Below are 26,389 nucleotides of genomic sequence, written 5' to 3'. Positions count from 1 at the left end.
CACACCAAAGATTTTTATTAGCTCCTACATTACATCTTAACAGCATATGATATAAAGTCAGCTCAAAAGAGGGGCTAATGAACAGGCAACTTAAGTAAGCAATCAAAACAGAGATTTGCTAGTGAGGTGTCACTCACTGGTGTCTTTCGCAGGAAACAGGGAATCGGCTGAGTCTTCACTGGATAAAACTCATTTGCATCTTGATGAGTAAGAAGTGTCTGCATTAGGATCAATGATCAGTTTTCAGCACAGATGTAAAATTACTGACCACCAAAGAATCAGATACCTTAGCAGGATGTGGTAGAAAAATGCCTACCATTCTATGAACAGGATACCAGGCCTGGGCCTAGTGGCACAGACCTGTAATCCAGAGAAGTAGACAGAAGCAGAAGGAAGCCAGAAGGAAGACAGAAGCCAGCCTGGGCAATTTAGTGAGACCCTGACTCAAATTAAAAATGTGAATGACTAGGATGAAACTCGGTGGTGGAGCATTGCCTAGTTATAAGAGGCCCTGGATTCAAACCCCAGTTAAGTAAATAAGTAATTCATTAAGTAAGTAAGTAAGTAAGTAAATAAATAAATAAACAAACAAATAAATAAATAAATAAATAGAGGAAGGACAGGGGGTCCTACCAGTAATCTTTGTTGTCCATTTCAAAGTCTGCCATGTTTTCTCAACTGGCAAACCAGGAACTGCACAGGACGTGACGTCAGAGAAGTAGGTGGGACAGACTCTCTGTGCCCTGTTAAAGACCTACACTGGGTTCTGAGAACCTGGCAAGCCGGCTGATAATTTTAAGAGGATACACTTTTTAAAACTGTATCCCTGGTTTCCATGTTTGTGGATTCAACCCACCACAAATTGAAAATATTTTGTGAATAAGTTTTGTCTTGAATGAACATCTACAAACCTTAAAAAAAATGTTATGTCTAAAGAAGACAGTAAAGTAACTATTCATATAGTGTTCACATGGCACCAGGGATAAAAAGTAATCCAGAGGTGATTTAAAGTTTGTGAGAGGATATGTGGGGGTTACAGGCAAATAGGAGGATTTTATATAAGGGCCTTAGGCACCTGCAGACCCTGGCATGTGACAGGAATCTGGGACACACACACACACACACACACACACACACACACACACACACATACACACACACCCGCAGACACCACAGGACAGCTGTATTTGCTCAGAAGTGGTAAAGAAGTTGGGGGTGTCTCAGTGCCTCAAGGAAAGGCCAGCAGGGTGAGTTGGCAGGCCTTTGCACAGGATCCCCTTGGCATGGAGTCTTCCTTCCCCAGAAGTCCACTTGGCTTGTTCTTAGCATCTATGTTGTTGCTTACGGCTGCTGTGTAACATCTCAACATCCTGCCCACTTCTGTCTCTTCTTGCCTTTTTGTGCTCAGGGTGATCTGTGTACACATTGCTGAGTAGCATTGTGTAACACAGTGTCTGCTCTCACCCCACAACCCCCAGACGCCATCTCTACGAGGCAATAATCTTTTGTGTTACAGCCTTGTCACAGCCTTGTCCCTGCCCAGAGCTTGGCACAGCATGGGTGTTGAACAAGTGTCTGTGGAGGAGGCAAAGGTCTGACTCCTGAGAGCCAGGCCACACTCTAGTGTTTGCTAAGTAGGGGTGATTATTAGACCCCGATAGTGATTAGTGAGCTTATGCTCCTGACAGATGCTCTGAAATCTCTACAGGTGGAGAACAGGTGGCCAGATCCAGACCTGACCTTAGAACCCCAGCAAATAGGAAAGAAATCAAGTCACTGAGAGAGGGTGAGGGAAAGAAGCTGTAGCCCATCCTTCTAGAAGGGAGGAGTCAAGGACTGCGATGCGTCCAGGCAAGCCAAGCCAGAGAGGTGGTAGGATGAGTGAGGCCAAGCAAGGGTTGGTGACTGCTCAGCTCCAGATGGTGGCTACCATGCCGAGCGCATGCCCTGCCACCAGATCTCCCTCCTCTTAGACAAGACCCAGCTCTACAGATATGCATGGAGTCTCTCGTGCTTTAGAAAGTCCAGGGTGGGTACATTTTTCATTGCAAGCATGTCTCCAGACTCAGGTAAAGCTGGACATATTAGTACATGTCTATAATCACAGTGATCCTATGATGAGATGGGAGGTACAGGAAAATCTCTGGAAGCTTGTGGGCCACCTAGTGTGGTACCACGGCAAACAACAATGATGCCTTGTCTAAAACTAGGTGGAAGATGAGGACCAATACCCGAGTTGCCTTCTGATGCATACACACATGCTGTGCACATATGTGCCTGTACACAAACATGTACACACATATGCATGTCACACACACACACACACACACACACACACACACACACACACACACGAAAATGGGTAGTCTGAACCACATCTCTAAGTCTCACACAGCTGGAGACTTGCTGAAGACAAACCCCGACGGGAGGGTCGGGGGAACAATCTAGAAGAAGAAATAGAGGCAGAGCCAGGCAGATCTCTGTGAGTTCAAGGCCAGTCTGGTCTATAGAGCGAGATCCAGGACAGGCTCCAAAGCTACACAGAGAAACCCTGTCTTGAAAAACGAAGAAGAAGAAGAAGAAGAAGAAGAAGAAGAAGAAGAAGAAGAAGAAGAAGAAGAGGAGGAGGAGGAGGAGGAGGAGGAGGAGGAGGAGGAGGAGGAGGAGGAGGACAAGAAGAAATAGAAAAACCGCTCGTGCTCGGTTCAGAGACCCCAGCACTCTGGGACACGGTGGAAAGGCCATGTCACTCTTCGAGTGAACAGAGCAGGAGTGATGCTAAGCGGGAGAGCTGTGAGATGCTGTCGGTAGCTGTACGGGATTCAAGGCTTCCCTGTGGAGGTTTGAAGGAAGGCTGCATACTTTGGGAGTGACAAGGAAGGTCAGACAGAGGGAGCAGCGTATGCAAAGGCTCCTTGTGGTTAATGTATTGGGAGGTGAGATGCATCTGTCCACAGGAGCCATAGCATGCGGGGCCTTGAGTGCAGATTAAAGATTCTCAGTCCTCAACGAAAGGGGAAATAAAGGAAATCTGACAAGAAAGTGCACAGGGGATGTGACTCTTTTTCCATCTTCAGAGGAGCCTTTTGGATTGCCTTGTAGAAAATAGAAAAGAGACGGTAGCTGAGCAGGATTCCTGGCTCTCTGGTGGCAATACCTGCTTACCACCATTGAGACCTACTGCCTTGTCTATGAGGTGGGGGAGCTGGGTATGGATTCCATTTGTCTGTTCCCCCGAAAGTGCCCTTCTCACCTAGAGCTGTCTAGAGGGCAAAGAGAAACCTGGAATCTCCCTCCCCCTGCTCCTTTTTACAGGTTTTTGTGGTAAGGGGCTTCTGGCTACATCATTAAGGCTACCACCCTTTGCTCCCCAAGCTTGAGCTGGATGGGATGCTTCACTGTATTGACCAGGAGTTATGTCTGCAGGAACTACTCATAAATGGGAGTTTATTTTCATAAGGAAGGGCTAGGGATAATTTATTCAGGGAGATTAAAACAACAACAATGTAAATGGCCATCGTTGGCTCTGGTAGCTGAAGGACAGCTGGGGCTGCTTTGCTCTGCCCACAGAAGACTTGAGGAAAGCTCAGAGTGGATTCCCCTGCATCAGCTGTCCCTATCCAGTAATAACCAGTTATACCAGTCACCCCCCAGTTCCTGCTCCAATTGGCTCTTTATCAGCTCAAGAGGGTGTGTCTGGTTGTAAGTAATTAAAACTAGAACCTTTACTTTGAACCAACTTCAGCCAAGAATGTTGATAAAATACAACGTCTCCTATCCCAAGGAAGCCTAGGGAGTAGCCTTGATTTGATGACCAAGGGTTAAGTCATGGGAGCGTAAACTCTAGAAACTTCTCAAGTGAGAATTAGCAAGGCTTTTCTTTTAGAAATATTTATTTATTTTATGTGTATGGGTGTTTTGCCTGCATGTTTATCTGTACACCACTTGCATGCTTGCTGTCTGTGGAGGCCAGAGGAGGGCATCACACCCCCAGGAACTGGAGCTACAGACAGCCGTGAGCCACCATGCTGGTGCTGGGAATTAAACCTGGGTCCTCTGGAAGAGCAGCCAGTGCTCATAACTGCAGAGTCGTCTCTCCAGACCCGAAGCCTTTGCTACAAAGGATCAGATTGATAATATTTTAGTCTTAGAAGGCCAAGAGGCAAAGTTGAGGGTTTTATGTGGTTACTTATATAATCATTTAAAACGTAACTTTGCAGGGCTGGTGGAAGGGATCGGTGGGTAAGAGTGCACACCGCTCTTGCAGAGAACCCTTGTTTGGTTCCCAGCACACACAATGGGTAGCTCACAGGTGCCTGTAACTCTGGCTCCATAAGATCTGATGTCTTTTGCTCCATGGTCACCTGTACTCATGTGAGTGTACATACACGAGCGTGCACACACGTGCATGCACATACACAGACACACAAACACACACAAATGTAACTTCAAAATTGTAAAACTACTGTGTGGACTACAGATTGCTGCCCCTGGTTGCTGCCTAGCAACCCTAATTCTCAAACCAAACACTTGTTTTCAGTTGCTCTGTTTCCTAGATGTGGGTCACTAGCCTGAGGACCTGAACTGGGCGGGGACTGTCAGGGGGGAGGAGGGCAAGGGACTGACTCGGATCACAGCACCAGTGGGGCGACAACTCCCTTCCTACACATAAGAGATAAAGTGGAGTGTGTGTGTGTGTGTGTGTGTGTGTGCGTGTGTGTGTGTAAAATTGGAGGGAAATGTCACCACAGTGGCCAGCGTCTTGCCTGCACAAGTCAGGTCACTTTTAGCTTCTTATAGTCACTCTCATTGCAAACACTCAGGTCACCAGGGATTTCTGTCCCCCGAAAGCCAATGGGCCAGCTTCAAAATGTTTTTCTGTCTGTCTGTCTGTGTGAGTGAGCAACTCCTATCTGAGCCTCAGTTTCCCTAGCACTGTGAGGGATCAGGGGAGAAGCATGTAGATCTGCCTCTTTCTGTATTCCCTCTTTCTCCTGCCTCTCTGCTCACTCTTGGTCGTGTTTGCTGTTTTTCCCTTGTCAGGCTGGAATTGAGGAACAGGAAGGCATGGAAGAAAGCCCCCCATCAGCGGGCAGACAGCAGGAAGGGGCAGAGTCCTCTGATCCAGAAAAGACAAGGACAAAGAAGGTAAATTTGTCCCCGTCTTCACGGTGATGTCATACATTAGCATCAGGGACTCAGTTACAGGAGTCAGTTTTGCCTGACAGTGGCTACGTGGAATGTGAGTGAGTCTCCACATGTGCTTCCACCGACGGCCTAGCGCTTCTGGAGGAATGGCTCTGTGGAGGTCTTTAGATGTCTTCACTGGGGAGATCTTCAGCCACATGTCTGGGCTCCACCTCCCTCTCCAGCAACTTGGCTGTGCTGCTGAAAGAAAACATGCCCAGAAAAGACTCAGGCTTCAGAGCCAGGCTCCCAAAATAGGCAGGTCCCTAGTGGGTCGGGACACAAGTACGCAAGCTGGAGTCCTACAGCGGAAGGCCCAGACCCTGAGATTAACAAGACATATTGTTAATTTTTAAAGACTTTTTATTTAGTTAAAAATCAAAATCCAATTATCGTCCTCCTGGGCTGGGCTTCCACAGGCAAAACAAATGTCCTTGGATGATGGCCAGTTTCATGCCTTTCCGGTCAGGGGAAACTACCCTCCTGAATCTGTGTGCCAATCCCTAGGCTGCTGGGAACTGCAAGGGAAAAGTACAGGAGGGCGAGTGTGAGCGTGGAAGTTGCACCTTTGCTGAGAGAGGGGGTTTGGAGCACATTTGTGGGTGGTCTTTCTTCAGTCACCTTAGTGATGTCCACACATACACAGAAACAGCTCTGATAAGTATGTTGCATTTATAGTTTATTCATTCAAAAATATTTACCGAATACCTATTACATAGCATGGGTAGGGAGCCTTTGTGTCATTTTAAACAGCAGATCAGGCATCAAGGGCTTATTCTGAAGCCTGTGCCAATTTGGACGCCGTCTAAGGGTAAAGGAGTAAAGTGAGACTGGAGGGGCCCCCATCCCCTAAGTACCCAGTAAATGCTCCCCACGGAGAAGAAAGAATGGACTCGGGTCTTTCTGGCGCAAGGGCTTCTATAGGCAATGTATACAGCTTCTGGGTGAATATTCCTAGTCACCATCTGATACCCATTCTACATCCTTATACAGGAACAAGATTGGGAGAGCGGAAGTGAGGCTGAGGGGGACAGCTGGTATCCCACAAACATGGAGGAGCTGGTCACAGTGGATGAAGTAGGGGAAGAAGACTTCATCATGGAACCAGACATCCCAGAGCTGGAAGAAATTATGCCCATTGCCCAGAAAGACAAAATCCTCCCTGAAATATGCCCCTGTGTGACAGCCACCTTAGGTTTGGACTTGGCCAAAGATTTCACCAAGCAGGGGGAAACCATAGGGAATGGGGATACAGAAATCAGCTTCACGCTGCCCAGACAACTGCCATCTACTTCCACAAGCTGTCCCAATGACACGGACATGGAGATGCCTGGCCTAAATCTGGATGCTGAGCGGAAGCCAGCTGAATGCGCGACAGGCCTCTCACTGGAGGTCTCAGATTGCTGTGAGAAGGAGGCAAGAGGAGCAGAGGGCTCAGATGTGCGTCTGGCCCCCACAGCCCAGCAAATGTCTTCCCTCCAGCCAGCAGATGAGAGGGCCCGGCAGGCCAGCCCTTTTCTCGATGACTGCAAAGCCAAGGGGTCCCCTGAAGATGGGGATCATGAAGTCAGCCCCCTGGAAGAGAAAGCCAGCTCCCCTACTGAAAGCGACCTCCAAGGCCAGGCTTGCCAAGGTGCGTTGACCGAGGGTAACTACCTTCCTTTCCTCCACGGGTGGTTGGGCAGACTGGACCACTGCTTCCCTCAGGACATGTGGGCATGTGCAGACTGGAACAGACATACGGGAACTTTCAACTCACTTTAAAGCTGAGGCAGAAAATCATGTGTAGAAGGAAGCCCCTGAAGGCGGGGCTAGACTGTTAGAGCTCTCAGGCAAATGGGGGGAAAGAAATCTGACAGGAGCCACCTGAGTTCTGAGAGGCAGCCTCACATAGGCTCGATTTCTCTGATTATGGGGTCCCACATAGGCACAGGCAACTAAGATCAGGCTGAGTTTTCGGTGTTTGAAAAGAAAAAAAGTTTGGATTCTTTTTGATGGCTTGCTGCCCTTTCCTGAACAGTGGAGACCCCCTGGTAATTACTTCTTTGATGAGGGGGCAGGTGAAAGAAAATCGCACAGAGAAGAGGTGGGACTTTGCTAAAGGGCTTGGCTTGCTTCCCTTCTAACTACCTCAGACCTGTTTTTCTCCAGGGTCAGATAGTGAAAGAGGACTTATTCTAGAAACAAGTCTGCCTCCCCCGGAGGTGATGTTGTGTCTATGCTCAGCGCTGTGACATCATGAACTAAGGAGTCTAAAATGGGCTAAGCCCCTGGCTTCTCTGCCAGATGGAAACAGATCCATCCAGAGCTGGGGAAGGGGGGTAGGTGGAGGGTGAGTGAGTAGTCCTTAAGACTCTTACAGTGAAAATAACTAGAGATTCATTTTATAGAGAACTTACAACATGACCAAGGCTGGAGTAAAACCCGTGAAGCAGAAAACACAGGGGCCAGCCGGGGGGAAAAAAAAATCTCATCCCAGAGCCTTGTGGGTAGCTCAAGCTGGTGGGTGGCCCAGAGGCTTGGGCTTTTCTCCATGTCAAGCTGACCTGAGTGAGCAGTTTTTCACCTGCCGGGATCTGAGTCTCCATGGAAACTGTCTTGATCAGTCTGCTGTTGCTAGAGAAACAGAGGCCTGGCCCATCTAGAGCAAGCATAAATAAAGAGACTGACATTTTCACCCCTATCTGATTGAGCCCCTTTTTGTTTTGTGGTACGGGTCTCAACAAGTGTTGGTCTGGAGGTCTATTAACTTACTCAACATTTGGAGTTCATATTTAATAGTGCTGCTTCACAAGCGTGGGGTGAGAGCAGCATTCTCTTTGTTCAGGCTTGGCGGATGTCAGCCCAATTTCTGCCCTTTAAGGATTCTTCTGCCTGTAGAGAAGGAGTGATACTGATTGGGGGTAGCGAAGGGCGGATCATCCAAGTGAAGGTATTACCAACCCATCCGCATGTGCCAAGTGCAAAGATGTGCCAAGCTTTATGGCGTGTGGCATTTTTTTGGCAGTGGAAAATGCTCTTAATTATAGCACTTTGGTTCTAATTAGCAGCCCCAGCCTCATGTGATTAAGCAGTCCAAGGGACAATTCCCAGTCACACAGTGCAGGGGATAGAATTATAGGAACTCTTTGAGGCCTGCTGTGTGTTTCATTATTTTCTTTCTTTCTTTTTTCTTTTCTTTTTCTTCTTTTTCTTCTTGTGTGTGTGTGTGTGTGTGTGTGTGTGTGTGTGTGTGTGTGTGGTTTGTCCCCGTCCTCCACCCCACGGGCTCATGTTTTGCAGAAAACTCCAGGTACACGGCACTGAAATCTCTGGATGTGCGATCGCCAGACTTCACTGAAGCAGAGCTGAAGGAGCCTCTTTCTTTGCCTTCCTGGGAGCCGGAGGACGTGTTCAGTGAGCTCAGCATTCCTCTCGGTAGGTGAAAGGCACAGGCCTTCCTGAACTGCTCCGGAAATGGCGGCAGTTCTGAGGTGACGTGGAGGAGCTCCAGGTCTGCCGTCATCGCTGTCTGAAGGGATGACGCAATAACCCAGATCTGCACGATGGTAAAGTTCTTACAGTTTCAGGCTCCCAGAGCAGACCGAACCTTGACTAGAAAGGCCTGTTTCCCAACAGGGAAGCCCAGGCCTCGTGCAGGCAGGAAGCAGGAGCCCAGAGCCCAGCCGCCTCCCAGTTGTGAACTAAAAGGAAGCCCTTTGCTGCCATCTTCCTGTGTGTCCTTGTCCCATACTGTCCCAGAGCAACGCTGCATGACTTCTTCTCCCTGAAAGACCTGCTTCCCTGAGGCCACTGAGTAGACTGAAGTTGTCAAGGGAGCATGGAACAGAAACTGGGCCCTTGTCCATTTGTTTATGGATGTTCTTGTGTCTGCAGACAAGCCTTGCCCTCCTGAGCCTTAGTCTCCTCATCCACAGAAGGGGTTGGACCAGTGGGTGGGTTTTTAATTATGAAAGTATGGTGGGTATACACTAGTGAGTGTGGCAGGGCTGTACACTAGTGAGTGTGGCAGGGCTGTACACTAGTGAGTAGGGCAGTGGTTACACTAGTGAGTAGGGCAGTGGTGTACACTAGTGAGTATGGAGGTGGTTACACTAGTGAGTAGGGCAGTGGTTACACTAGTGAGTAGGGCAGTGGTGTACACTGGTGAGTGAGTAGGGCAGTGGTGTACACTAGTGAGTGAGTAGGGCAGTGGTGTACACTGGTGAGTAGGGCAGTGGTATACACTGGTGAGTAGGGCGGTGGTGTACACTGGTGAGTAGGGTGGTGGTTACACTAGTGAGTAGGGCGGTGGTTACACTGGTGAGTAGGGCAGTGGTGTACACTAGTGAGTGAGTAGGGCGGTGGTGTACACTGGTGAGTAGGGTGGTGGTTACACTAGTGAGTAGGGCGGTGGTTACACTGGTGAGTAGGGCAGTGGTGTACACTAGTGAGTGAGTAGGGCAGTGGTGTACACTAGTGAGTGAGTAGGGCAGTGGTGTACACTGGTGAGTATCTCCTGGACTGAGGTCTCGATCTCTGCGTTGGCTCTGAGAGATTAGAAACTGAAGGGAGAGGAGGAACAGCTTTTCAGAGCTGATGCTTGGGGAAGTGTCTTCGGAAGTGTCACAAGGACGTTCTAGAAACCGACAGCCGTGCAACGCGGTGACCCAGGGAAGACACCAGTGTGGAGGCTGGACCTTTCTTCCCATCCATGTTTCTCTATAATTTTTCTTCTATTTCTGTAATATGTCACTTTTATAGAATTAGATTGAAAAACGGCAAATCTTGTTCTTAGAAAACTTGCTGCATAGTATCTTCAAAACAAAATTTACATATGTATAGTGTGTGCGTGCGTGTGTGTGTGTGTGTGTGTGTGTGTGTGTGTGTGTGTGCACGTGTACCCATGCAGGTGATATAGAGTCCGGAGGGAGGTATCAGATGGACCCTCTTTTAGCTTTTCTCACCTTATCCTTGAGACAGGAGCTCCCCTCACTGCTTTGGGCCTTGGCAAGCCAACGCCTGGGATCTGCCTCTCTCTGTCCCCAATGCTGAGGTTTCCGGACGGTGCAGCTACGCTTGGATTTTTATATGAATGCCAGGGATTAGAACTCAGATCCTCACGCAAGCACTCATACCACAGATCCCTCTCCTTAGAATGAATCACAATGCTCTCAGGCACTGTAACTCCAGACACCGATGCTGCAGAACCTGCCTTTCAGAGGCTTCAGCTAGTCCATGGAGTCATGCATTCAGCAAACCCTGGCTGGATCACGAGGTGCTGCTGGATCACGTGGTGCGGTGCCTTGCACCCTGAGGGAACAGAGAGAGGAGCAAATCTCAAGCAGGAACTTGAAATCAAGTGACAGCAAAAATTAAGAGTGACTCCTGCTTCTTTGCACGTGTCTTTCCCTTGTTGCTTTCCACTACAGAAAGGGTGAAAGCTTATTATAACAAATTAAAAAACAAAGACCATGTAAAGTCAGTACTGGTCTTAACTGTCCCTCCCCAGCCTCAGAGGTGGTTGCTGTCATGCTCAATGATTTTTCTCCCGCACACTCCATGCTCTCTAGCAGCAGGTCTTAGAGATCTCTTCCCGTCGGTACACAGAGAGCACTCTCTTTTGAACCACTGCGAACACTCCACCCTGAAATCTGCACCATTGGTTGCCGATCCTTTACAGATGAACACTTAAGCAGTTTCCTGTTTGTTTGTTTTTCCGTGGTGAACATGTGGTAACAGCTAAGCTTTCTTTACTGTCCTTGGTCACCACTCAGTTTTGTTAGTGCTCTGTATGCTTTACTGAGCACTCTCCAAACATGGACGAAGCAGGCGATAGTTGAAATCCCTGCTTCACAGGTAGGGAATCCAAGATGCAGTCACAGGGCTCCTGGGTGGGAAGGGCTGGTGTTAGGATTCAGATTCTAGGAGTGTGTCCTTGGCCTCTGTCCTCTGCTGCTGTCCACAGGTGCTCTGTGGTTCCCTTTGTGCACATGCCAGCGTTTCTGTGGGACGGGATGCTAGCCAAGCCTGGGTGCGTTGTGGGCCGTGTAGATTTGCATTGAAAATGTTATAATTGCTACTAAATTGCACTCCAAAAAGAGGCTAACAGCCTTCAGTGCCACCTCCAGGGAGAACTCCCACTCCCTACCTCAGGTTTTAATCTCTGCCATCCTGTTAGGAGGAAAATGGTATCTGATTTTGTTTTTATAAAGGGCTATATTGGAGTGTAATTGGCATACAATGAAGGACACATATTTAAAGAGCGTGGTTTATCTGTTTTGACATATGTATGCACCTGTACTGCTTTATGGATTTGGATATACCACACTCTGTCTACCTGGTGATGGGCATTGAAGTTGCTTCCCGCTTGAGCTATTACAGATCATCTTCATTAGCCCAGAAAGTCCATAGCTCATTGGTCTCCACACTCCCACGCCCTCCAGGAAGGGATGCTACTGTGTTCTGTGTTTGACAGGAGGAGAGATCAAAGAGCTTTCTCAAGATCACACATCTAGTTCAGGAACTTGGGATGTCTGATTCCTAGCCATGCTGCCAGCTGCCCTTCAGTTCAGGAACAGTAAAGGAAAGGCCATTTCTGTGCTGAAGAGCACAGACTGTGGCCTCTCATTCCAGGGTTCAAATTACATCTCTGCTATTTGATGGCTGGGCGATAAATAGCAACTTATTTAACCTCTTTGCTTTGAGCTCGTTGTCTCTATGAACCTAGTAAAAGAAGTCTCCCTGTAGACTTATTTTAAGGAGGAAATGAATGTAGGGCTGGCCATAGTGCCTTCCAGTAACAGGACTTTAGGAAGGTCTGATGGATTGTTTGGGATTACTTCTCCACGGGGCTGTAACCCTTTACACTCCAGGATTGGCCACTACTGCAGAGAGATTTCTAGAAACATGAGAGACAGCATTCCGGTCCCTGTGGAGAGCACAGAGGTGAAATACAGGATGCAAGGACAGGGCACCCCACTGGGAGAGTGGCGAGGTCAATCTTGTTGTCAGGGACTGGGGGTGTTCACGGCTAGAGAAGGGCACTTGTGATTCAGGCCAGCTCTCTGTGACTCCAGGCAGTGTGAGCCTGCCAAGGCCTGCTCTTACTATAACCAAACAGCACCGTTGGCAAAGGTGAGCGTCCCCCTCTTTCCAACACGGGCTTTACTAGGATGACAGAGTCATAATTATCCGTGCCAGGAGCTATTATTAGGAGGCAAATGCGGCTTTAATGACAGTACTTAATAAAGCCTGCATAAATGGAGCACTCGGTGGCTCCTGATCTCACCATGGCTATGGCAGTGTTTCTTGGTACCACCGTTCTCTGGTCCCTACGTTTGGGCATCCTAAGGGAGTGGTGGCAGGCACTGTGGTGTCCTCACAGCTCCTGGGTTGTACTGTCGTTTGAGGAGCCTCTGCCTCCACTCATCCTTCCCTAATGCTGTCTTCTGATTACTGGGATTGACCCAACCCACTGGGCAGGGCCTGGGAAGAAAGTTACAGCCAAGCCATGGAAGTGGTTCTCCGGGCAGCCTTGGGAAAGGCTGAGAGTGGGTGAAGCCCAGGGCTCGGATGCTCGGTTTCTGTGTTCCTAAACTAATGTTTTTCTGAGCACCACACAAAGTGACAGGTGTGTGTCATCCATCATTCTTCCGAGTTTACAGACAACTCATTTCACAGAAGTCCAGCAAGGCCTCTGAGGTCACAGCTTAAATAAGAGGGCTTGCCTGTCTGACCCTAATGCCATTTTCCTTCACTGTTACTATTGCTTCCAAGCTTTTTGGTTTTGTTTTTGGCTGTGTGGTAGGGGACTTTGCTCAAGGGAAATCTCACAGGTGGTAGCTGTAACCCTCTGGTTGAAAGGAACCATGGCTGCACCATTTGGCTCCTGCCTCAGTTTCTGTGGACTCACCTGAGGTGGTTCTACTTCTCCTGGGGTCCCCAGGACAGGGGTGAGGAGTCCATGGTCTGGTTTACACAGCCCAGCTGCACCCTGCTGCCCGTAGGATGTGGGACAGGACAGAAGGCGGGGCTCTGGCTAAGTTCTTTCCTAGCAGCTTTTCTCTTGGGTTCTGTGTCTCTGATGCTCCTGGGGAGCAGCAGCCAGCACGCAACTATTTTGTGACAACAGAAGAAAGAGGTGCTGGGCCTTGTTTGATGCCCATTTGCCAGCAGCAGCAGCCTGAGCTTGGTCTCCAACCCCTTTTCCCCCCAGCCCCCCCCCCCCCACCTAGTGGGACCACGTGTCCATCCTCTGCATAGAGGGTAAGAGCAGAGGGTGAAGGAGAAGGACATTGGGACAGCTAGGCTGAGTGACACCCTTTCACTTCGGGGATTGTGGCTGAATGCTGAGGGCTCTGCAGACAGCAGGCGGATAGGGCACAGTAGAGGGACAGCAGAGGGACAGTTCCAAGCTGCAGTGTGGAGCTCTGGGCTGGCAGGCTGCATGCAGTCCTCCTGGGCGTCCTCGCTTCTCCTGTCCTCCCTCAGACAACTGCTTCCCACTAATAAATTTATTATTATTATTATTATTATTATTATTATTATTATTATTATTGAGATGTAAGAGAAAGTTCTATTTACAAGTTCAGGATCTCCTGTGTACTGAGCACCAAGTGGAGGAAGAAGAGGGCGGGCTGTGGTTAGGAGTTCAGGGCGCTGGGGAATGCGTACCTCGTCCTCCTCCCTAAGGAAGTTGCCACATTGCTTTTCTCCTTTCCACCCAGTTCCCCAGATTGTCCCAGCAGAGGAAGTGGGAGCAGCCCCCTCCCTCAGCTGCTGTGTTCTGCTCACACAGGGAAGACTTCCAACCAGCATGTAGGACCTGAATATCCTAGGCTTAGTTCCTAGTGCTCAGGAGGCCAATGCAAGTGCATCTCTGTGAGTTTGAGGCCAGCCTGGTCTACGACAAATCACATGGGAAAACATGTTTGCATTAGAGTGAGTGGGTAAATTTTCCTCTTCTATTTAGGTTTATTTTTCTTTAATAAAAATGATCCTAAAACAAACCTCAAAATACAGAGAATTTTCCTATACTCTTGGTCCCAAATGCAGAGAGGGGGACCAAGCAGACACGAAGTCCTTAGACAAGTAGAGAGGCCTCCTTCTCCTCACAGGCGGGTTCATGGACTCAGACATGAAAGGCAGGACTCGGAGCAATCATTGCCGTGTGCCCCCTGCCCTGCGTGCAGCATGCCCCGACGTTCACAACCACCTGTGAGTGGCGTAGGCACTTGCTCTCCGTGGCTGTGATGCAAATGTGGACCATGAGGTGAAGCTTGGAGGAGTTGGTAACGGCCAAAGTCAACAGCAAATGAGGCGGGGCCGTGGCGTCCCCACCACTTTCCTAACGCTGCCTGTCCATTCCCCGCCCTTCCCCAGGAGTGGAGTTCGTGGTTCCCAGGACTGGCTTTTATTGCAAGCTGTGTGGTCTGTTCTACACCAGTGAGGAGGCAGCCAAAGTCAGTCACTGTCGCAGTGCTGTTCACTACAGGAACTTACAGGTAACTGTTCGCCTTCCCTGCTGTACACCTTCGTGAGAATTCCCAGTCTCCCTTCACAAGCCGGCACCCAGAAGTCTTGGGCCTCACTTACTTCTGACTTGACTCTCATCTTCAAGGCCACAGGGACTTGCTATTCCCCAAGCATACCTTTTGGGCATGCTCCTGTAAATTGATACTTCCTCCCACCACGTGGAGAACAGCTGTCCCACAGAATGGCTTCTTCCTAAGGGTGCTCAGAGCATCAACTCTGCTTTAGTACTTACAGCACCCTCGTGGCCTTTTAAACACTGGCCACCCCAGCTAGATGGAGAACACAGCTCTGCTGGTCTTCTCCTGACACAAGGTACAGCCAGCTCTCTCAGCCAGGCCTGGGTGCTTCAGCTATGGGTATTTCCATTTCTCTCCCTCCGTGCAGATAACCTGTTTTACTGGAATGAAAACCACAGTTTTGCCCCATTTAAATGTTCAGATAGCACAACAAAGGATTGTCACAGGCTGCAGCGCATACATGCAGAACTGTTCTAGGCACTGTGGATACAACAGCAACAAATCCAGACAAATCACTTGTAGGTTCCAGTTGAGTGTGGGAGACCAAGGGTAAGGGAAACAACTAAGCAATGCACTATGTTAAAATGTCGCTTATAAAATGTCCTGAACTCTACATTTCATCCAATCTAAGATGCCTTTATTAGTAAATACCATTTTTTCATGTTTATTCTTTGGGGATTGGGCCTTTAAATATACTATCCCATACTCTGTGCCCGAGCCACACCCTCAGCCTGGTAGACAGTTTAACACCAACTAGGAAAAGCAATGGGGCAAATGGAGCAAGAGATTGTTGACTGCAAGACGCAATTTTATTTCAGAGACATTACAGGTTTTCAAAAGTGTCTTACAGTCAGTGAGCATACTAGTATTTGGCATTCTGCCAAGGCCCCCAACAGAAGCCCCATCTAAGATGGCTGTGGCAGAGGCTCCTGGCTCCCTGACAGGTACACCAGGGGAACTTGAACTGATGTTGGACTGTGTGAGGAGCTGAGGCCATGTCTATACCTAATGCGAACGTAGCTTTCATGATAAGTCCTGGCACAGGCTGGGTTTTACATGTATTTCATTTGCAGGGGTGTGGTTGAGGGGCTGAGTGCTTCAAGGCAGCTGCATTTTTACTGTCAACCAAAGTTGAGAGGCAAGGAGGAGAATCAGGCAGTCAAATGCTTGCCATGTACCTGCGTTTGGCTCCTTGGTACTCACATAAAAGCTGGGCAAGGTTATGCACGCCTATAATCCTAGCACTGGGGAGGCAGAGACAGGAAGATCTCTGGAGCTCACTGGCCAGGTAGTCTAGCCAGACTGGTGAGCTCCAGGTCAGTGAGAGAAATGCCTCAAAACATAAGGTAGAGAGTGATGGAGAAAGAGACTTAATATACATCTGGCTTCTGTACACACACACACACACACACACACACACACACACACACATCTATACCTATACACACATATATACCTATACACACATATGTACACACACATACACACATGCACATAATACACTCACACACACATATATATATACATACACATGCACACATATACATACATGCATGCACATACATACACTCACATATATACACACACATATACATACACACATATATAGGTACACACATATACACACACTATATATGCACACACACACACACACACACACACACACACACACGAATGTATAGACACATGAACACCACACACAAAATGAATAACCAGAGTTTGAGCCACATGGCTCAACCCAAGATGTGCCTGGGGTGTCGCTGCCCTAGTTTTAGGCCAGGTATTCCTCTCACAGGTAACTTTTTAGAGTGACTGATCTGATGGTTTGTTTTTTTTAAGACAGTGTGTGTTATTTTTTACGTTTATTTACTTTGTCCTGAAGGTAGGAACACACATACCGTACATAGCATCTATGTGGAGGTCAGAGGACAGCTTGCAGGAACTGATTCTCTCCTTCCACCATTTGAGTTCCGGGAATCAAACTCAGGTCCACGGGCCTGGAGGCACACACCCTCTCCCACTGAGACATTGTGCTGGACCAAATCTAGTGGTCCATGAGCAAGAATGTGAACTAGAATTGCCTGGAGTTTTGGAGTACATGCTCTAGGTCACGTACTGGGGGCAGCAGTAGCGTGTAATTTAAGAATGCTCTTGAAACGATTAATGTGAACATCTAGTTAGGAATCTTGGGTTTGCTTTATCACCAAGGAACCTGAAACTCAGAGAAAAAGCTGTAAATTCGCTCCAGGCTGTGCTGAGAGGGACTCCTGGGCCTTGGCCCCAATCACTTGATTCTCTGTCACTCCTTTTTTTTTCACTCCACTAAGTTAATCTTCAAAACACGCCTGTGACGTCCTGATCTGGCTTCCCACATGTAAGTGATGGTCTCTGGCTGGGCCCAAACAGGTCATTTAAGCCTCTTGATTTCCCTCTAGGGAGCAGCTGTTCTGAGCACTGCAGACATGTGTCCTGTCCCTCCTGGGGAGGACAGGGAATGGTGGCCTGCTTTGACTAGAGCAGGGACTTGAGACTGAGCACAGCAGAGCTACTCCGGGACAGTCATCCAACCCATAGACTTCCTCATTCTCTTCAGGCCGTTTGCAAGCTGGAAGGGTCCTGGGGTAGCCTGGTACTGATTTCCCGTTGAGTTAGCTGGCATCTTTTTAAAATGCATCATCTTTGAGCTCTACACTCCCCCTGCTTTCCTATTCGTTCTAGTGTGGACCCAGGAATCTTCTTTTCTAAAATTTTATGGTGCTAAAGATCAAACCTAGGGCTTCGAACATACTAGACAAATACCACTGAGCCACATACCAAGGCCGAGAATCTTTCTTTTAACAGTCTTTCTGTGAATGTTGGGTTCCTCAGTGTGAGAATCTTTGGTCTTTTCTTGGTGGAATTGTATAGCCCCCAAGGAGACCCAGAGTTCAAACTCTCCCCAAGAGAGTTAAGAATTCAGACGCTGCCTTTGTTCCAGGGCAGTGATCTGCATGGTTTTCAGGGCCTCTAGGGCCAGACTCCAGACTGCCCCCCATTCCCACAGCAGGCCAGCACCACCCCTGTGGTCCCTGGATACACTGGGTGTAGACATGGCCTCAGCTCCTCATACTGTCCAATCTGAGTTCAAGTTCCCCTGGTGTACCTGTCAGGGAGCAAGGAGCCTCTGCCCCAGCCATCTTAGATGGGACTTCTGTCAGGGCCTTGGCAGAATGCCTCTGCCTCTGTCTCCTTTCCCACTTCATTCCAAACTGCATGTTTGTGAAAAGAGAAGAATTGCGACCCACATAGCAGGTGCTGGCTGACTCAAGTCAGGCAACTCATCAGGATGCCTTGAGTGGGGGCTCAGGGATGCCCTGGGAGGCAGGAGCAGGTGGAAGGTGCCTCAGTACAGCTTCCAGAAATTCTGCTATGCCATCGCTGGTCAGGGCTCTATGTGAACCCACGGGGAGTGGTCTGGCACAGCCAGCATAGGCCTTACTGGGCATGGAAGTGATTGCAAGCCGCAAAGAACACACATATATGCAGGGTACGCATCCACTCGGTATTCTCGAATCTGGCAGAGGAGAAGATGGGGCTCTCCAGCAGCAGCCTCGCCCACAGGCATCTGCTAGGGGTCCGGCTCCAAGTCAGACTGCGCCCACCTCCAAAAGCTAGAGTTCCACGGCAGGTGGAGGGTGAGGGAGATGCCACTGCTCTCACTTAACAGATGAGTTGTCTGCGGGGGTGGGGGAAGATTAGGGACTCTCCCAGTCCTACAGAAGGTTCGGCTCATGAGAAATTCTGACATTCTTGAGTATTTACCGTGTGCCAGGCATTATGCCGAGTGCTTTGTGAGGCATTTGTCGGTTTTCCACTTATAGCAAACACTGCCCCACTCCCTGACTGCTCTCCAGGTTGCCATGGTTACCCTCACTTCACAGATGTTAGGGACATTCAGTCGCTTGCCTGCAGAGAGTGTGGATTTGAACCCAGGACATCTCTTAGCTGAGACTGCACACTTGACCACTGAACTGGACCTGACCTTTATAATTACCAGTCAAGTTCTGTCTACACTGTTCTTGCTGCTCCAATGCAGTCAGGCCTTCCCTCATCTGCGCCTACAGAGCTGATCCCAGATATCCGGAACACAGACCAGCCCCAGCTGGCTTAGTGGCCATGGCCAATCACAGCTCTGAGTGCTTCTAGCTTTGTGGAGGCAAGCACTCACTGGAGAGAGGACATGCTATTTTCAGTCCACTAAGGGGGCCCGAGGCCTTCCCCCACAGGACTGTTGAGAATCTCTGATGTCACCGCGGGCCAGTCCTGGACTTCTGCCACCCTCTACAATCTCTCCTTCTGCCACTCTCTCTGGAAAACAGGTAGCATTATCACGAGAGTTGAGTTAGTGTAAGCCAGGCGGTTAGCAAGTGCTTGGCAACAAAGAAGAGCGTGGTTGCTATGGTTAGTATCTATCCTTTCTACTTTTCTCACAAGCTACTTACATTGTTTGTAAATATAATGGGGTCCTATTGCCCTAAGATACACTGGAGATGGGAGACGTGGCCTCCATTTGCCACAGTGTTAGAAAAGGGGTCCTACACACACACACACACACTGCCACCACTGACATCTCTCTGCCTGTATTGTCTCTCTCTCCTCCACAGAAGTACCTGTCCCAGCTGGCAGAGGAGGGCCTGAAGGAGACAGAAGGGGCAGGCAGTCCAAGCCCCGAGGACAGCGGGATTGTGCCACACTTCGAGAAGAAAAGGCTTTGATATGGCTGCTGCCATGGCCACTGTCTCTGGAAGCTGGATAGGAAGCCTGCTGAACTAGGGCCAGTCTGGCCTCAGGGACAGAACTGAGAGCAGAGAAGAAGGAGAGCCCGGCAGGACACGGTGCTTGACCTTGTTCCCAGAGACGAGCAAACTCACCCTTCTAAGTCCCGCCCTCCAAGGGTGACCAGCTTCCTGTTTCTTCATTTTTCTCTCTTCTCTCACCTAGCCCTTCTGTGCCAAAGTTCATTTCCTTTCCATAAAATCCAACTTCTCAGGGACTGTCACTGTGTTCATATTTTTGGTTGGTTATGGTAGGTCAGTCAAGTGAGGCTGGGTCATGCAAGGAAAAAGCTTAACAGAATCCCTGGATTTAGAGAGTCCCTTCAGTGAGCCTGAGGTGGTCTTGCAATCTGGCTTCTGTGTGTCCCAAGAGTAGGGGAGCTGAGCCAGGTTCTTCAGTCTTGAGAGGGATCACCAACGAATCAGTTGGCAGAGGTAGATATGGTTTCATTAAGGTTTCCTCCAGCTGGGCCCCACCATTATGAAAAGGCTCCTTTTCTCTTTCAGTTTTTGGCTAGTGCTGGGAATTAAACCCAGGACCTTGCACATTCTCAGCAGGTGCTCTCCACTGAGCTTTATGCCTAGCCCAGAAGCCCTGGGTCTTTGTTTTTTGGCTGATTCTCATGAGGTCCAGGGACTGCCTTGAAGGGTTATCTTGAACTCCTGATCCTCTAGCCTCTACCTCCTGAGTGCTGTGACCATAGGCACTGTGGTGCTGGGAATCAAACCCAGGGCTTCCAGCAAAAAGGCAAACACTCTACCAACTGAGCTATGTGCTCAGCCCTGACACCCCCGTTTTCAGAAAAGTCGTACATCCTCAGTTATTATAGAAAATCACCAGGCTAAAGACTTAAAGTAAAATCATATTAATTTTATGGAGCAAAGAAGAACCCAACATTGTAGAAGCTCTGGTAGATTGAATCCAAACTTCTTGATTTAAGGATGGGCCTGGATTTGTTCTATTCAGGACAGTGACGTTGGGTAGATTACAGTTTACCTCAATTTGAGGTCAGCCACGGCTTCTCCCTAAAGTTAAAGGGGGAAATTGGTGTGGGCCCCGGGTGCATGCGGACCCTGGTGAATCAGCCAAAGTCAGGATCAAGGCACTGGCATCTGACCTTGATTCACCCTTGGTGCCTCTACTCTCGGGTACTCTGTATTAGAATGATTTGAAAATGATCCCCCATCGAAGGAGAAACTAAAACACTTGTTTTTCTGGGGACTTTTAGGTGGGGATGGACAGACCACGTATGCCGATTTGGATGTTAAAATGCTAGGAGGAACAGATCCCTGATTCCCAATGGGGTCAGCACCCCCATCCCATGTGGACTGAAGGGTCTTAATGGAAGGTCTTGGACAAGGGTACTAAAGGACATGAGCTCCACTTGAGCCATAGAGTGGACCCAAGGTCAGAGAGAGCCTGGTGCTGTCTCCATGAGTGGACATGCCTTCCTTAAGGTTTCCTCCATGTGGATGGTTTACCTATGTAAGTTGCCTGTTTATGTTCCCAGGTAAAGGCAAGTAGACTGGACAGGGGTCATGTCTTTTCTTCCCCCTTACATTGCCATTCTGTACTCTGCACAAATGGAAGGGGAATGGAGAAATGATGTCGTTCAACACCAACATTTTATTAGTGAAGAAACTGAGGCACAGAAAAGAAATGACCATATGTAAACCTTGAGGCCTGTGGTTCCTGGCCAGGAAAGAACTTTTGGAACCCATGAAAGAGGAGTTAAGGCCACAAGAGGAGGGAGACAGGCCAGTCTGGAAAGGAGGGATGGGAAGTTGATGCTTCAGGAAGGTGGTATCCAAAGTGTGAAGATTAAATAGTGTGTCTCAGTCCCCACCATTCCCATGGTGGACTCCCCAGACGATAACCCAGCATTGTGGTCATGACACTGTGGTCATCAGTAAAGTCGCTCCCATTTCTCAGAAAAACTTTGACTTCTGGGAACAGCTGTTGGCCACATCCCTAAACCCATTAGCAGCTCCATCAGAGACTAGACCTGCACATTAGCAGAGGCTGGACCCTTTATCTTTTAGCAGAGTGAGGCAGACCTCACCAACACCGCTGGCTCTTATGCTAGTAGCATTTCTGTGGAAATCCACACGGCCCAGTTCTCAAGCAGTGAGAGCCTCCCTTGATGGTAAATTGACCTTATGAGCACTCTGGAAAAAGCCTCCAAAGGGAGGAAGAGAAGGTAGTCTCTACTTTTAGTCACAACCTTCAGTTTAAAGTCATGGATGATTCTATACTTGTGTGTGTATATATGCATATATATTTATTTTTATATAATTCCATTGGCATGGTCCTTGCACTTTTTGTTCCTATGTGTGTTACACGCAATGCAGTAGTAAAAACAACCAGGAAGATATTGATTTCTTTTTTAAAACTTCTATTCAGTGTTTCACCAATCACTTCAAAATGTCTCTCCCCAAGGTTGCTCATGAATGGTTGCTACCTTGCACAAAAGATTCATTTGCACCCTGAGTGAATGTATGGAAAGCCTGTGTTCTCTTATGCTCACTGTGAGCACCTGGAGGTATCCAGGTTGCATTCGCAGGGGCTTGGGTGAACTTGTTGATATCAAGTGTTCAGGTTTTCCATTCTTGGACAGTCGGAGGCGGTGATCTGTTAAGAGTATACTTGAACTGGACCAGAGATTGTTTTGTGAACTTTTGAGAGAAATGGGACTGCTAGTTACTTTAAGTTTGAACTCATTAAATATTAGAATTTTTTTGAGTGTCTTATATAAATTGTCATCATTTTTTTTCCTGATCTATGTAATTGACCCAAAGTGTTTGTTTTTACAAAAGGAAAAAATGGTTTTTAATAAAGAAAATTTGAAAGCTTCTGAGTGGCTATGTTATGCAGGGGTCCTTCAATATCTGGTCAGGGGCTCATAGCACTCTACGCTAGCATTTGGTCTCCTTTTGACTTTCAAGTGTGTGTCTGTGTGTGTGTGTACTGTACCTGTGAGTGTGGTGCACATATATGCAAGTACATGTGGAGGACAGGGGTTGATGTTAGGTATCTTTCTTGACCTCTCTCCACCTTATTTAAATTTTATCCAATTATTTATTGAGTATGTGTCATGGTATTTGTGAAAGTCAGTGTAGTTGGACTTTTCTTTGGGCTGCCAGCTCACAATTAATGACATGAAGACTTATTATTAATTATGAAAGCTTGGCCTTACCTTAGGCTTGTTCCTAAGTAGCTCTTAAATTAACCTGTTTCTATTAATCTACGTGCTGTCACATGGCCCATGGATTTACCTCTCCTTCTGTATGTCCTGTTTCCTCTGCTTCCGGCTGGTGACTCCCCCTTTCTTCTTCTCAGGGCTCTCTCTGTCCGGAAGTCCTGCCTATACCTCCTGTCTAGCTTTGACCATTTAGCTTTTTATTAAACCAATCATAGTGGCATATCTTTACACAGTGTAATCACATATCTCACAACAGGTCGGAGACACTTTACGACCAACTTTATCTCCAAAGCTCTCAGATGTTTTAAAGGTTTGAGCAGAGACCACAAAACAGCTGCTACTTCGGGCCCTGGTTAGGAAACCAGAGAGGAGGAAGTTTTCAGTGGTGTAGGGGTCTCTGATGACCCTTCTGGAGTCAAGAGGCTTCTCACAAACCTGTATTGCCACCCAGTGCTCCCCAACCTTTAGTGACTGAACCCATCTGTCTTGAACCAGGGTCAGGCCGTCTTGATGGTAGACAACAAAGATCTGGTGGTTAGTGCTGTCATGGACACTGTCCCGAGCAGAGGTCTATCTTTGTGTAATTAGCTCTGTGCACTCTTTGGGTCTGTTTCCATGGGCATAAAAGAAAGTGGTGATATTGATCACTTTCAGGGTTAAGGAGGTTTGCTGGGAAGAACATCTGGTATGCTTCAAGGTAATAAATCTCCTTTGTTGTTGCAACATGTAATCTGCACCACAACCTTCCACTTTTCCTGAGTTGGTTCAAGTGAAGCTATACCAATCTTCTAAGCCTGCTTGGCTAGAGCTTCCAATGGCCTAGAACCTTCTCTGTGCCCTACTTCCTGGTTAGCAGTGTTCTTGAGTCAATGAGGATGGGATGGGCAGCCTGGACCCAGAGGGCAGAGCAGGGCCACCTGTAATTATTGTAGCAGGTTACAGATCTATAGAAAATTCCTGTTGAGCCTGTTGTGGCCCCACCCCCACCTCAGTCTCATGATGACCAGCCTGGGGCTGAGCTCAGGCCTCTAGTCCCCAGCAGGACTGGAGAACATTCTTCCTTGCAGCTGCTGTCTGTACCCTAATTAATCAAAGGCAGGAATGGGCCAGAACTTGTTCTTCTTATTCCTGCTTTCAGTCAGGGCCCAGGATGCCTGGGGTGCCCAGTCCCAGGTGCCCAGTCCCAGCTTGTTGCTGGATGTGCACAGCTCTGGAGAGTACAGTCCATTTACATGCTCTTCCATGGTTGCCCATGTCCGGTAAGAACTCCCTGTGCTGCAGCTGCTTCCCCAAGCCTGGGTGTTCTCACCTGCTCTCTGGTGTCCCCATAGCCTGGGGCCAGTCCCCTTACATTCAGATCCCACCTTGTGCCCACACCTGCCCTGACTGACTTTTGTGATGTAGAGGCTGGAGTTGCTCCTCACAGTGCATTAGTCACTCTTAGATGCTGATGTTGGCCTCTGCCTGGCCTAAGGTCTCTGTGCCCTTTGAGCATCAGCAGCAAGTGCTGGTGTCTCCACAGGCGGTGGCCTGATGTCTAGATTCATCCCTGAGAGCTCTTATTTTCTTTTTCCACCATGATGGTCTTAGGTAGACCCCCAAGCATTTAAGAGTAGGATGGCCCCAAAGACCCCCAAAGTCTCCCTTCCTTCTTAGTTTGTTTATTGACTGATTGGATTTTGTAATGTTTTGAGGTTTGTAATGTTTTGAGATGGGTTCAGACTGACTTTGAATTCCAGAGCTCAAGTAATCTTCCTGTTTCAGTCTCCTCCACCCACATGTTCCTGTACGCAGTATGGTCTTTATTTTTGCAAGAGAGACAGAAAGGTCAGGGGTAGGTGCAGAAAGGGGAAGTGACTTACCTGTAGCAACTCAGCTTATTTAGATTTCAGTCTGGGTGGTACTGCTGGGCCACATAAAGTGCTATTAAATTATGCAGGGAATTTTTCAGGTGACTCTTTGGATGCTGTCAGTCCACAAGGTATGGAAGGCAGATCCTTGATCTAAATCACCTGGATGCTTGCCATAATGACAGATTCAGTCCTCTCATGGAGAGTCTGATCAACGTCAAGCCTGGGCGCTTGCATTTTAGCAAGTCTGTAGGGAATTCAGTGCAGGTGGTGTCAGCTGCCTCCTTTGACAACTAGGGACTTCCCCATCAGTTCCTAGAATAGAAGGGGCATTTATTTTACTAGGCACACATGCAGGAGAGAGATGAATGGAGACCATTCAAGGGAGTGGGGGGACTGTGGTCTAGAAAGCATGACTGTGAGACACAGGAAAGGAGAGCCTGGCTGTGGCACATGGAGCTGGTGGGAGCTGAAATGAGGTCAGGAGAGTGAGGCATGAGGCAGGATTTGTTCAGTGGGATTCATAGGTACTGGGCTTAGACACACAGTCTTACTTTTTACAAACTTAAAATTTTAAACATGTATATTATGTATTTTGATTATATCTACTGTCTTAGAGTTTCTATTGCTGTGAAGAGACACCATGACCACGGCAACTCTTACAAAGAAAACATTTAATTGCGGTGGCTCACTTACAGTTCAGAGGTTCAGTCCATTATTTATCATCATGGCAGGACATGGTGGCATACAGGCAGACATGATGCTGGAGAGGTAGCTGCTACATGTTGATATGCAGGTAACAGGAAGTAGACTGTCTCACTGGGCATGGTTTGAGCATATATGAGACTTCAAAGCCCACCTCCACAGTGACACACTTCTTCCAACAAGACCACACCTACTCCAACAAGGCCACACCTCCTAACAGTGCCCCTCCCTTTGGAGGCCATTTTCTTTCAAACCACCAACCACATCTACCCTCCCATTATCCCCTCCCATTCCCTCTGAGCCCTTTCTTCTTTGGGGTCTCTTTCTGTTAGTGGTTGCAAGTGCCCACTCTTTAGCAAAGCCTCTGGAGATGCTCCTTCTGGGGAGACTGAAGTGAGGGGAGTTTGAGCATCGCCAGGGCATGTCAGTGTCATCAGGAACTCTGGGGTTCCTTTCTTTCCTGCATGAACCAGTAAAGCCAGCATCAGCCCTGCTGATTCTTGAGGCTCTCTGCAGGCCACTTATGTGCACTCTGCAGGGACTGTGTCCCTTGGCTCCTTCACAGTGCTGAAACATAGATGCTGATGTTTTCCCCAGTAGGCAAAAATGAGGCTCTGAGAGACCAGACAAGCTATGAGCAGGCGAGCTGAACTCTAAGCATATATTTATTTCATATCCTTTCCCCCTTCCATTCCCCTTCCTCCTTTCCTTTTCTTTCAAGACAAGCTTTCACTCTGCCCTCCCTCCTTCCCTCCCTCCCTCCCTTCCTTCCTTTCTTCCTTCCTTCCTTTTCTTTCAAGACAAATTTTTACTCTACCCTCTCTCCCTCCCTCCCTCCTTCCCTTTTCTTTCAAGACAAGCTTTTACTCTGCATTCCAGGCTGGTTTTGAACTTATGGTGATCCCCTACCTCAGTCTCCTGAGTGCTGGCATTACAGGTGTGCATCACCACACTGGGCTTCAAACCATGACCTTGGCCTCTGTCTCCTCTGCCCATCTCAAGCCTGGGCTTTTGTTCCCGAAGGCCGTGGCTCTGGGTGTACCACCAATGTGCTGAGTGCTCTGATCACTTAGCTCTCTTCTGGTTGCTTACAGCAA

The 26,389-nt window shown here is 48.4% G+C and overlaps 1 protein-coding gene across 2 annotated transcripts in view; it reads left to right on the top strand.

Moving 5' to 3' along the window:
- Rbm20 (RNA binding motif protein 20) overlaps positions 1–20,061 on the top strand; it is a 208,789-nt gene extending 188,728 nt beyond the window's left edge. The window contains exons 10-14 of one of the 2 annotated variants that reach the window (XM_059245968.1): positions 5,044–5,148; positions 6,181–6,835; positions 8,470–8,604; positions 14,551–14,672; positions 19,364–20,061. In XM_059245968.1, coding sequence (XP_059101951.1) covers positions 5,044–5,148; positions 6,181–6,835; positions 8,470–8,604; positions 14,551–14,672; positions 19,364–19,474 — 1,128 coding nt within the window. In that variant the 3' untranslated portion in view covers positions 19,475–20,061. The remainder of the gene's footprint in view (positions 1–5,043; positions 5,149–6,180; positions 6,836–8,469; positions 8,605–14,550; positions 14,673–19,363) is intronic. The other variant, XM_059245975.1, reaches the window with a different exon arrangement.
- The last annotated feature ends 6,328 nt before the right edge of the window (positions 20,062–26,389 follow it).

The sequence above is a fragment of the Peromyscus eremicus genome, chromosome 1 (assembly GCF_949786415.1).
Source record: "Peromyscus eremicus chromosome 1, PerEre_H2_v1, whole genome shotgun sequence".
NCBI classification, from domain to species: Eukaryota; Metazoa; Chordata; class Mammalia; order Rodentia; family Cricetidae; genus Peromyscus; species Peromyscus eremicus.
This window is presented reverse-complemented; position numbering and strand designations above follow the sequence as displayed.